At 43.7% G+C, this 12,489-nt stretch overlaps 1 protein-coding gene and 1 pseudogene across 1 annotated transcript; both read left to right on the top strand.

Annotated features, from left to right (window-relative positions):
* Positions 1–241: 241 nt before the first annotated feature.
* Positions 242–8,051, top strand: LOC121956828 (annotated as a pseudogene).
* Positions 8,052–8,223: 172 nt separating this feature from the next.
* Positions 8,224–11,931, top strand: LOC121956827 (synaptotagmin-2-like). Its single transcript, XM_042505224.1, has 6 exons — positions 8,224–8,307; positions 9,317–9,484; positions 10,289–10,456; positions 10,559–10,676; positions 10,902–11,035; positions 11,116–11,931. The coding sequence occupies exons 1-6, from the start codon at positions 8,224–8,226 to the stop codon at positions 11,323–11,325; spliced, it is 882 nt and encodes a 293-aa protein (XP_042361158.1). The 3' UTR covers positions 11,326–11,931.
* Positions 11,932–12,489: the final 558 nt, after the last annotated feature.

Raw genomic sequence — 12,489 nt, 5'->3', positions numbered from 1 at the left:
TCCATCCATCCATCCATCATCCATCATCATCATCTCATCTCTCATCATCCATCATCATCATCATCATCATCATCATCTCATCATCATCATCCATCATCCATCATCCATCATCATCCATCCATCCATCCATCATCCATCTCATCATCCATCATCCATCATCTCTCATCTCATCATCATCATCATCATCATCATCATCCATCCATCATCCATCATCATCATCATCATTCATCATTTCGCCCTGATGGAAAAATCACAGGAACGGCCAACATCAGAGCCCTCCATCAATCTGACCAATCACAGAGAGTGACTGAACGGATCTAGAACAAGCAAGGTACCAATGATGGTCTGAGGGACCAACCTAGATGTACTGACGCTGAAACTCAACCATGTCAAGACAGTGTCTGTCTGACACTGACAGTTAACTGACAGTGTCCATCTCTGTAGATGTCTGTACTGAGCTGTCCTCTCTGAAGTGTCCTCTTCGAACAGTGTCTATCTGTTTACCCTAGAAACCCATTAATGAAAGATGTCCTGGTCAAACTGTCTCTGTTGAAAGTTGTCACCTGCAGTGTCTGTCTGATGCTTCTATCTCTGAACAGTGTCATCTCTCCAGACAAGTTTCTGTCTGACAGTGTCTCCATCTGAACAGTGTGCTGTCTGAGTGACAGTGTCCCGTCATGACGCAGTCTTCTCTGACAGTGTTGTCAAAATGTCTAGCTCCTGATGCATGTCTACCTGTCTGTCCCCATCCAGTGACAGTGTTCTCCAACACAGTGTCCCATGTTGTCCCTTCGTGTCTCTGACCGCAGTCTCTCTGACAGTGTCTGTCCTGACAGTGTCTGTCCCCCCAGTGTCTGTCTGACGCTGTCTCTCTGAAAGTGTCTGTCTGACTGCTGTCTCTCTGACAGTGTCTCTCTGACAGTGTATGGACTGATCTGTCTCTCTGACAGTGTCTCCTCAATGACAGTGTCTGTTCAGACTTGCTGGTCTTGTCTTGACGCTGCCGTAATCCTCATGACAGTTTCTGTCTGACGCTGTCTCTCCACTGACAGTGTTCTCTGACAGTGTGTGTCATGCTGTCTCTCTGGTGTCTCTCTGACAGTCGTTCTCATGATGCTGTCTCTCCACCCCACCCCCACCCAGCTGGGACTCATCGGTGTAGTCGTGTCAGGAGGAGCCTTGTGAGTGTTTGACAGATTGGGGGGATTTGCTGGGTATTTATTTGGCGCTTCTGTTAATGTGAAAATGTGTTTAGAAAGAAGCCCCGCCCATCAGCCACTCCAGGTCCAGACATGAAGTGAAGCTGATGGAGAAGATCCCCGAGAGAGCCAGGCCACCGTCGTTCTCGTGGGTACGTGTCCAACATCTCACCTCATGGTCTTCATCACCAGCATCAGTCTGTAATCCTGAGCTTCAGAGGGTTTGCCCATCACTTCCCTCTGCTGTGTCTCAGGCAGCGTGGGCTTCCTGGAGCAGCCCTCCATGGCGTTTGTGCGGCTGCAGGAGGCGGTCCTGCTGGGAGTCCAGTCTTGGAGGTTCCTGTCCCCGTTAGGTTCCTCTTCCATCCTGCTTTGGGCCCGCCCAACGCCAGCATCGACTACCACCACATTGGACCCATCTCCACAGCTCATGTCCAGACAAGGTGAGTCCCTGCAGCAGTGAACGGTTTCCTGCCACTGTGTACGATACCACCACCAGAGGGCGCCGCTGCCTTGACCCTCATGTGCTGATTAATTCCGCCCTCAGCACTTCCACGAGGCGGCATACCAGGCCGACGACCGCCAGGACCTGCTGTACGGCCATCAACCGCTTTTGTGTGACTGTGTATCGTCCTCCCGCCCTCCGACGTCGTCGACGACGAGCTGCTGGTACACTCGGTCCGCTCGCTTCCAACGAGAAATGCTGCGAAAGCGGGAGGAGCAGCAGAGCGGCAGACTGCCGGAGAAACAGAGCGGCACTCAGCAGGATGAAGGTCGGTTATCACCTGCTGATTTCCTCTAACGTCTTTGGCGTTTTGTTAGAAAGTATGTTTTGGGGTTTTTTAGCCTTCTGGAGGTCAGAGACAGTGAGTGATGACACACGACTGCAGACCAGTGAAATCAGCCAGAGTACACAAACAGCATCTCAAACCAAGCAAGACGCCATCGTGAAGCAAGAATGCACTTTTTCACGTCTTGAATGTCCTCAGATTTTTAGATTTTCAGATTTTTATGAGTTAAAGTTCTCTGAGCTCTTAAACGTCAAACTGCCGAGTAGGAGATTCCAGCTCTCTGTTTGTTTGTTTTTTCATCAACATCCCGAATCACGGTCTCTGAGCCCTCTGTGCTGCTGAGTCAGCATTTTACTTGGATATTCTCACTTCTTACCTGCTTTTGTCACTATAGACACATCTGGAAAATATCCCACATTTATGTTAAAAAAGTACCTGCTTTTGTTGTTACAAGACCAGAAAAAAAACAAAACCAGCTTTTGTGGCTATAAACAGGACTTAGAAACAGCAGTTTCTGTCTTCATAAACGCGGACAGAAATGTCCCAGCCTGTCGTTAAAGAATGTCAGTTTTGGTTGTTACGAGACAAGAAATATTCTAAAAATCTTGGTTTTAAAAAAACACTTTTCGCTTTAAACATGGGCTTTTAATGTTCAGAAAAATACCCGCTTTTGCTGCTGGGAAAGTTGAGCTTTCACTAAATGTTGCTTCAGAAGGAATTTCCCATGATGCCGTTTTCTCACAGCGTGATGTAAAAGCAAGCAGCGGTCAGTCGGGGTCAACAGAACTGTCGACTCAAGGAACAGGACTCAGGGGGTTTTGGCAGAGTTTCAGTTTGAAGCTGTGGTCTTCTGAAGGTAAATCAGGGCGTTCGTCCAGCGTAGAGTGAAAGTTTTCTTTTATATTAATAAAAAACCTCTGATGACACGAGCCGTCCTGATGTTGATGTTTGATGTCGTTTGTTTTGGTTTTTTCATCCCGCAGACCCCCTCGTTCCCTCCAAACCCGGTGACGATCCCCTGAGGCGCACCGGCCGTCTTTTCAGGAGGTCTGATCAAAGACGTGAGTCGACGCTACCCTCAGTACCTCAGTGACATGTCCCTTCGAGACGCTCTTGGCACCCTCAGTGCATGGCCGCCGTCATCTTCATCTACTTCGCCGCGCTGTCGCCCGCCATCACCTTCGGAGGGCTGCTAGGTGAGTCTGAGACGCATGACACTCTGAACCTCCTGACGACTGTGGTTGGTTCTGGTAAGACATTCAATCCTGTCCACCCAAACACCCAGTTTGAAGACGGAGGGTCTGATTGGCCGTGTCGGAGCTGATCGTGGCGACGGCGCTCCCAGGGCGTGGTGTTTCCGATTTCGTGCTGGGCGCTCAGCCTCTGCTGGTGATATCGGCTTTCTGGACCCGCTGCTGGTGTTCGAGGAGGCGTTGCACTGTAAGAAAAGCTCCCGCCTTTTTTTTTCGCTCTGCATTTTCAATCTTTTCCTTTTGGTTTTAGTACTTTTTGGTCTTCCCAAAACCATTTTGTGTACAGCTTTTCTATCTGCAATATATATGGATTTTTTCAATAAAATCAAAATATTATCAAAAGACATAAATAAACAATATATCTGCCTTTTGACAATGAAAAAAAGAGAGAAAGAAAAAGACTGAAGAAAAATTGAAGCGATGACAGAGAATTAGATAGTTAATGATGACTGGGTTCTCGTTGGTCACACTGAAACATATTTTCTTCCCTTTAATTAATTCAGTTTAATTGTTGTAGTTGATCCAGCATCTTCCGAAATCCACCTCCTCTCAAACACTTCTTCTATATTCAGTGAGTCATTTTTTCCATTATTATACTTCATACTGTTTTTGATCATTTACTATTTAATGTACCTTTGGGCAAAAATAGCAAGAATCAATGTTCATTTGAGATTTTTAATATCCCATATTTTTTTTTAACTAAGACCTCTGACAGACGGTTCATGGCAAAACTGTTGTGTTTATTGTCTATTAATGCTTGAAATATGTTAAAATACCAACATTTTATACAATTTATGATGTGGAATTAGTTGTATTACCAAGCACTAATTATTTATTTTCACACATTTACCATCACAGGACTTTGAAAACGTCTCAGAAATGGTGAAAAAAAACATCACACTGATAAAATTCTCACACAAATATTTTATCAGGACAAACATTTAAGATATGGTATTTATAACACAAAATCTTCAGCCTTTTTGCAGTATTTCATTAAAAAATCCCGAGCGCTCATGTCTGCTGTGATTTTTATTTAACTCCATGCAGGATGCAGCTGAAAAGGCGACTGCAGCGACATCTATGTGGACGTTTTTAAAAACGCAACCAGCAAAGCTAAACCGATCGGTAGAGACGACTCGAACAGAACGAGTTCAAACACAGTTTTCATCACAACCGGTGACTCAGACTGAGCTTCTGGGTTTCTAGCGTTATGGGTTTACAAAAATCTTCAAGGAAATGATCCTTTAACGTTTAAAACTGTCGAGCATGTCCTCGAGACGATCAGACGTCCAACACAGCACGGACACGTTTGCTGCTCCCTGTATGCTGCGAGCTGACCTTTGTAACCTGCCGCCTGCCTGCTGTGCTCACCTGTAGTTCTGTAAGGAGAACGGCGTGGAGTACCTGACGGGGCGGGTCACATGGATCGGTTTCTGGCTCGTGCTCATCGTCGTCCCCCCTCACCGTGGCCTTCGAGGGAAGCATCCTGGTTCGCTTCGTCTCCACGTTTTCACTCAGGAGATCTTCTCCTTCCTCATCTCCCTCATTCAATCATCTACGAGACCTTCGCCAAGCTCATCAAGGTGAGGTCAGGGGTCAGAGGTCTCAGATGCCAGGGGTCAGAGGTCAGCGATCAGATGCAGGGGTCAGGGGGTCAGGGGTCAGAGGTCAGGGGTCACATGATTGAAAGAAATTCAAAAAATCGACTCCAGAACTTGGAGCCACTCTGAGTTTCTCTTCTCGTCTCCTCCTACAGATCTTTCAGGAGCAATCCTCTCCGAAAACTGTTACCATGGAAACAACACAGCGACTCCATCCCCGTGCAACTTCACCGCAGCCGCCGGGAAACTCTGGTAAGGTTGTGGGAGAGCCGAACACGAGCGCTGCTGTCGTTCGTTCTCATGATGGGAACTTATTTCATCAGCAAATTCTACCTGCGAAAGTTTTCAAGAACAGCTCGTTCTTCCCCGGCAGGGTCAGTACACCTGAGGACAGACAGGAGGACAGACAGGACAGACAGACAGCTGAGAGACAGACAGCTGAGGACAGACAGGAGACTTTTTCACAGACAGGAGACAGTCACAGAAACAGACAGACAGCAGAGGACAGACAGCTGAGGACAGACAGAGAGAGACAGACAGAAAGGTGACAGAAAGAGACATGAGACAGACAGAACAGAGACAGACAGGAGACAGACAGAGACAGACAGAGAGGACAGACAGGAGGACAGACAGGTGGACAGACGTGGACAGACAGGAGGACAGACAGACAGGTGGACAGACGTGGACAGACAGGTGGAGGATCAGTTGAATACTATTTTTTGTTTCTTTAAGATTCAGAGAAATTTGAGATTTTGGGCTATTTAAAAAAAAAAGTGTCTTTTTTCTTTTAAAAAGACTTGTTGATCTTAAAGATTTTTTCAAGAAAAAAATGGAAATTTTTATTTTCTTTAAAATTTGTTGCATTTTTGTTCTTTTTAAAATTTCTTTGGTGATTAAAAAAATGACCTCTTTCATTTGCCAATTTTTAAAGAAAAAAATATTTTCTTTAAAAAACTTTTGTGACTTTTTATTTTTCTCTTTTGAAAACTTTTGGTGATTTTTAAGGTTTTTCATGACTGTCGTGCTGTCAGCGTTGTCTTTTTTAACGGTTGGTACGGTGAAGCTCTGTGGAGGCGGAGGCGGGTCTTCCTGTCCGCCTGTTTCCCTCAGAGCCAATCACGGATCTGCAATCTGCTGTTTGCGTTTCAGCTCCGCAGGATCATCGATGGAGCGACTTTGGCGTCCCAATCGCGATCCTGATCATGGTGCTGGTGGACTACAGCGTGGAGGACACGTACACTCAGGTCTGCTTCTGACCGTCTCCGAGCCCCGAGTCGACTCGGCGCTCTGCACACAACGCTCACTTTGCTCTCCTCCTATTGGCCAACAGAAACTGAGCGTGCCCAGTGGGTTCTCGGTGTCCCAGCCCCCGGAGAAGCAGCGATTGGCTGATTTCTCCTCTGGGGTCAGACGGCGAGTTTCCTCTCTGGATGATGGCGGCCAGCATTCTTCCCGCATCCTGGTCTTCATCCTCATCTTCATGGAGTCTCAGATCACGGCGTGCGGCTCTAAATTCTTCTTCTTCTGTGGTTGCTGTTGCGGTGCAGTCTGGGTCTGATATTCCCCGCTCTCTGTCTGCAGGCTGATCGTCAGTAAGAAGGAGCGGATGCTGAGTGAAGGGAACTGGTTTTCACGTGGACCTCCTCATCATCGTGGTGGTGGGGTGGAGTCTCTGCGCTGTTTGGGTTACCCGTGGTTATCGGCCGCCACCGTTCGCTCCGTCACCCACACCAAGCGCTCACCGTCATGAGCAAAGCCGTCGCCCCGGGAGACAGAAAGCCCCGCATCCAGGAGGTCAAGGAGCAGAGGGTGACAGGCTTCCTGGTGCAGTTTTAGTGGGTATGACATTCACAGCGGCGAAAACATCCCGAAGCTGTCGGTTTGGAGGGTGACTTAAAAAAAACAAAACAAAAAACACTTTAGGGATTTTAAAAGATTGTGATTGTTTTTCCTTGAAAAAAGACATTTATTTCTGAATTATTGGTGATTTTTTTTTCCTGTGACATTTTAAAAACTTTCATGAGATTTTTTCTTTTTTTTTGTGATTTTTCTGTCTTTTAAAATTTTGCCTTTTTTTTCTTAAAAAGATTTGGTTATTTTAAGATTTTTGTGGATTTTTTTCTCTTAATTAATGCCTTTTTTTTTCTTTAACAGACATTTTTGGTGACTTTTTTCATTAAAAGGTTTTGTTAATTTCAAAAAATTTGGCAATTATTTGTCTGTAAAGCTTTTAGGGGATTTTTTTTCTCTCTAACTGATATTTATGGAAATTAAAAAAAAATTTCTGGCAAGTTGTTTTTTGTATAAAAAACCTTTTTGTGTGTTTTTTTCTTTAATTTCTTTTGTCTTTTATTTTTTACTTTTTGACGTTTTTTTCCTTCAAAATTTTTGTTGATTTTTTTTTTCATTGAAAATTTTTGGTGACTTAAAGAAAACACGTCCTCACCATTCTCCACAGCCACAAACTGTAAAAAACTGAATCATAAACTAATGTGGTCTCCGTGTCTACGTCTGTCTCCATCTTCTGTGTCCGTCTGTCTCCGTCTGTCCTCAGGTCTGTCCATCGTCATCGGGGACGTCCTGCGTCAGATCCCTTGGCGGTGTTGTTTGTGGATCTTCCTCTATCATGGGCTCATTTTTTGATCTCTTTTATGTCCTGCTCACCGAGCTAACTCGGACAGAAAACATGCACTCAAGTACCACCCAGACCAAAACTTTACGTCAAGGATAGCAAGGTCAGCCCCGGGCCCCCTGACCCTATCAGGGGCACCTGACCCTGTCAGGAGCCAGATTTAAGTTTTAGTATCACTGGCGGGACGTGGACCCGAGTCCTTGGACACGAGCGTCTGCTGACTTTCTGCTGACTCATCTCTGACCCCAGTGACTCAGAGACCTGTGCAGACCATTCGACTGAGACTGAGACAGGGGACATGTTTGGACATCACTCGACATGAGGGACACATCAAGTCCAAGTCAGGAACTGTGCAAAAAAAAGTCTTACCTGTCTGTCTCTGTCTCACTGTCTGTCTCATCGTGGCTGTCTCACGCGTCTCTCCTGCAGATCTGTCTGGTGAGGACATTAAGGACTACACCTGTTCACGGACGTCGGACAGTCCTGACCTGCCTGTTCAGACTGCTGTGGGTCGTCATGGCGACTGCAGGCGACGCTGGCGTTTCCCCATTCATGCTGCTGCTGACATCCGGTGAGGATGCTTTTACTGTGCCCCGCCTCTTTTATCAGCCGCCGCGAGTATATTAGAGTGTAAGTCATTAGCAGATCCTCCACCAGATGTCATCGTGACATCATCACAGAGCAGAGAGACTGGTCAAACTTTAAATTAAAAAAAAAACTGTCAAAGTTTTTTATCTAATAGAATACATGAGGCCCACAGATTCTGATGAATCATTAATATTTCAACAGTCAGACGTGGTTACAGATACATGTATTCAGGGTACAGAGTCTGTAAGGTTTTCAAGAGTCTAGAACAAATGAAAACACAGCATTTTTAAATCAACACAAGGCCAAAACAGATTATAAAAATGAATAACTGAATAAAATTTCCTGAAAAGGGCATTTTAAAATACGCGATTTTAGTAAAGATAAATGCAAATATTTTGGAAGAAATTTTTATTTTTTGTTCACTTTTTTCCAAAAAGGCCAACATTTACTGTCTTTATTAGAAAAAAAAAAAACATCTTTATTTTGGATCAAAAAATTACATAATAAAAAATCTGCAATAAAACTTTTTATTACCAAATAAGGAATCAATTTCTGAAAAAACATAGAGAAATCACCAAAAAAATGTTTTTTTCCAATTGCCTCAAAGCGAAATTGGCTTTCAAGAAAACAAAATCAGCAAAAAACATGTAAAGAAAATGAAAAACAGATCGCGCCAAACTTTTGACCCCTGAAAAAAAGGCAAAGGAAATACAGTTACATTTTTAAAGCGAATAAAAATAGGCTGTCTGAAAAATGTAGAAGGCCTGTGAGTGCGGCGGCCCTGAAATTTACCTATCACCAAAGGGCCGCTCTTCAAAAAATTGAAAGCCAAAAATTTTTGAAAAACAGCTCCTTTAAAACAGCTCGCTGAGGCCAAAAGATGTTTATTAAAAAAGGCGCTGAAATGGCTGAAGGACATATTAAGGACAAAATTTCCAAAAATTGTGAAAGAAAAAAATTTCCAACATGTTTCAAATAGAAGGCACAGATTTTTTTTTTTTCAGGGCTAGGAAAAATTTTAATGAGCAAATTACCGAAAATTTGTTTCAAAGGAATGAACGATGAAGAAGGCAGTGTTCCAGCTTAACAAAATGTGACTGTAGACCTGTGACCTTTGACAAAAAGTTACAGAAAATTACCTGAATGATGCAGTCCAGCAAAAAAAGGAGGAAGGAGGGGCAGGACAAGAGTGATACTCTTCAGGATTTGGGAACCGAGATTCAGTTAAACTCACCTCCTCTTCCTCCTGCAGCTGATAGTCGGCATCCTCCAGGCTCAGGACCTGCCAGCCATGGACATGGGAGGGACGTCCGATCCTTACGTCAAAGTCTACATGCTGCCGGACAAGAAGAAGAAGTTTGAGACCAAAGTCCAGCGCAAGAACCTGTGTCCCGTCTTCAACGAGACCTTCAACTTTAAGGTCATCCATGCAGGAGACGTGTTGAACATTAAACATTGAAATATTTTCACCATTAGTCACAAAAATAGGACTAAGGGACTGTTCTTCATTTATCAGAGGAGGGTATGGTGGCTCTTTTTTTTCCTTTGAGCCTATGTGAGTGATTTGCGGAAAAAGCATGAAACGTTCTTTCCACATGACGTATTCAAGAACTGTCAGTTATTTTAAAATCCAGTGGAAATTTCTATTTTTACAGTGTTGGACTATGATAAATGGCTAAAAAAAATTTGGCTTTTTTTAAATTTGGTGGGCCTACAAGTTTGGAAGGCAAATTTTCTTTAAATTTTTACCAAAAATCTTAAAAGAAAAATATAAATCACCAAACATTTAAAAGAAAAAAAAGTTTCAATCTCCATTTTAATGACCTTTTTTCAATTTGAAAAGAGAATAAAAAAATTAGAAATCTTCAAAAATTTAAAAGAAAATCTGCCAAAAAAATTAAAAGAAAGAGAAATCAACAATGAATTATTTTTAAAAAAGAAACTATGACATCCTTGAAAGTTAGGGGCAACATAAAATAAAGTCTTACGCCCTTCCCTGAGCCAAAATAAAATAAATTTAAAAAAAATATTTTCCTCGTTTAAAAGAATTATTTGACATGCCTCCCCCTGTTTGCCCTCTCATAAATAATGAACAGTCCCTAAAATGTTAGGAACCCTGGTATCCTTAAATGCGTGATCATCAGTAACTGTTCAGCGTGAACTTCACAGCGTCTCACAGTTATTTCAGGGGTTAACTTGTTTTTCGGATTCGATCCCTCACCAGATCCCCTACAATGAGCTGGGCGGTCAGACTCTGGTGCTGCAGGTGTTCGACTTTGACCGTTTCGGTAAACATGACGTCATCGGTGAGATCAAGATCCCCATGAACAGCATCGACCTCGGACAGCCGCTGCACGAATGGAGGGATCTGGTTGGAGGAGAGAAAGAGGAGGTACGTGATTTTTTTTTTTGACATCCACTGAAATATAATAAATATTACGCAACCAAAGAACGCACTCTGTAATAAAACAACTCTGCATGTTTTCTCTGACAGCAAGAGAAACTGGGTGATATCTGCATTTCCCTCCGCTACGTCCCCACGGCCGGCAAGCTAACGGTTAACGTCATGGAGGCCAAGAACCTGAAGAAGATGGACGTCGGAGGACTGTCAGGTGAACGCACACATGCACGCTTAAAGAGCAAACGCCTCGTTTGTACACAGATCCTTTTTTTTTAAATAAGAAATACAAAAATCGGGAAATGAGCGGTTTCCCTTCTACCATTTAGAAATATTTAACCTCCCCAATCTGCGCCTGCACAGACGCACTGCAGCGAGCACACATCTGTATTTTGGCGGCGTTTCTGATCAGCCGTCTGATGTCGTGTCTCTCTCTCAGATCCCTTTGTTAAGGTGGTGCTGCAGCACAACGGGAAGCGACTGAAGAAAAAGAAGACGTCCGTCAAACAGAACACTCTGAATCCTTACTTCAACGAGAGCTTCAGCTTCGAGATCCCCTTCTCTCAGATCCAGGTGTGTACTTCTACCTGTCGGCCTCATTGAAATATACAAAAGAGACTTGTCTTACAGCGTCTCGTCCTCTGCGTGTCCAGAAAGTGCAGGTGCTGATTACCGTCTACGACTACGACAAACTGGGCAGCAACGACCCCATCGGTAAATGCTGGATCGGCTACGGCGCCTCGGGCGTCGGCCTGCGCCACTGGTCAGACATGCTGGCCAATCCCCGGCGTCCAGTGGCCCAGTGGCACACGCTGCTGCCGGAGGAGGAGGTGGACGCCGCTCTGAAGGCCCCCATCCGCTAAACACACTCACACAGCACAGCATCATCTGCACAGAGGGGGTAACGGCGTAGTTATACTGTAACACTGTCAAACTCATTTTGATACGATGGTATAAAAAACATCATCCTTTCTTTTTGAGTAACTCTAAGCTGCTGCTGAAGAGATGAAGTGTGTACTTTCTTCTTTTGGTTCCCTCTTTTTGACCCCGTAAACTCCAGAAAGTCGAAACTTGACTCTCCCTGTGGATTATATTTAGTGACATGTTTTTACTGATGATCTTTGTGGCTCCTTCTCGTGTTTGGATGAGTGGAGATGCTGTCTGAAGTGTCTGGTGTGTGCACATATTGATGTTTAACCATTTTATGTATCTACAAACCACTGATATGTTACATTTGTTAATATGTCAGGGATCCATTGAAACTTTCGTCGAAACGTTTTCTGTTGTGAATACGCTGTGGTTAACGTGTTTATGTTTAGGCTCAAAACCACTTGGTTACAATAAGGAAAAGCTGTTTTGGATTAACACGTCCGGTTTGGTAGCAACAAACACGTCTTGAAATGTAAAAAAAAAAACCTTTTTTGTTGTCTGAAATACTTTATATCTAGAAAACATACAAATGTAACATATCCGTGTTTTGCAGAAATGTACAATGCCAACATTTTACTCTTGTGGCTGGGCTGTCATGTTTGTATGTGTGTGTGTTTCAAGTGTGTGTGCTGTATATCATTAAAAAAAAAAAAAAGGAAATCTGTTTGAGGTTTCACTTTCGATACACACACGTGTGATTGTAAATAAATAGCTGAATAAATAAAAGGGTCTCCAAACAATGACAGATGGCTCAACGGATGGATGGATTTACTATTCGCACACACACACGCTGTAACACCCTCATGTGCGAACATGATATCCTCCCTCATTCACACACGAGCACAAACACCCACACACACACACACACACACACCCACACACACACACACACACACACCAGTAAAACCAGTCAGATGCATCAGTTTCTTTTTTTTTTTAAATCAATTTGAAGCATCAAAATATTCAGGGTTTTTCAGACAGGATTATACGATCAGATTAATACGATCAGAGGTTTGTGACAGTCAGAAGAAGTCAACCGTTGACTGTAATTTTCGGAGGGTAACTAATCCTTGACCCTGTCATCGTTGCTGACATTT

The sequence above is a fragment of the Plectropomus leopardus genome, chromosome 17 (genome assembly GCF_008729295.1).
Source record: "Plectropomus leopardus isolate mb chromosome 17, YSFRI_Pleo_2.0, whole genome shotgun sequence".
Lineage (NCBI taxonomy): Eukaryota > Metazoa > Chordata > Actinopteri > Perciformes > Serranidae > Plectropomus > Plectropomus leopardus.
This window is presented reverse-complemented; position numbering and strand designations above follow the sequence as displayed.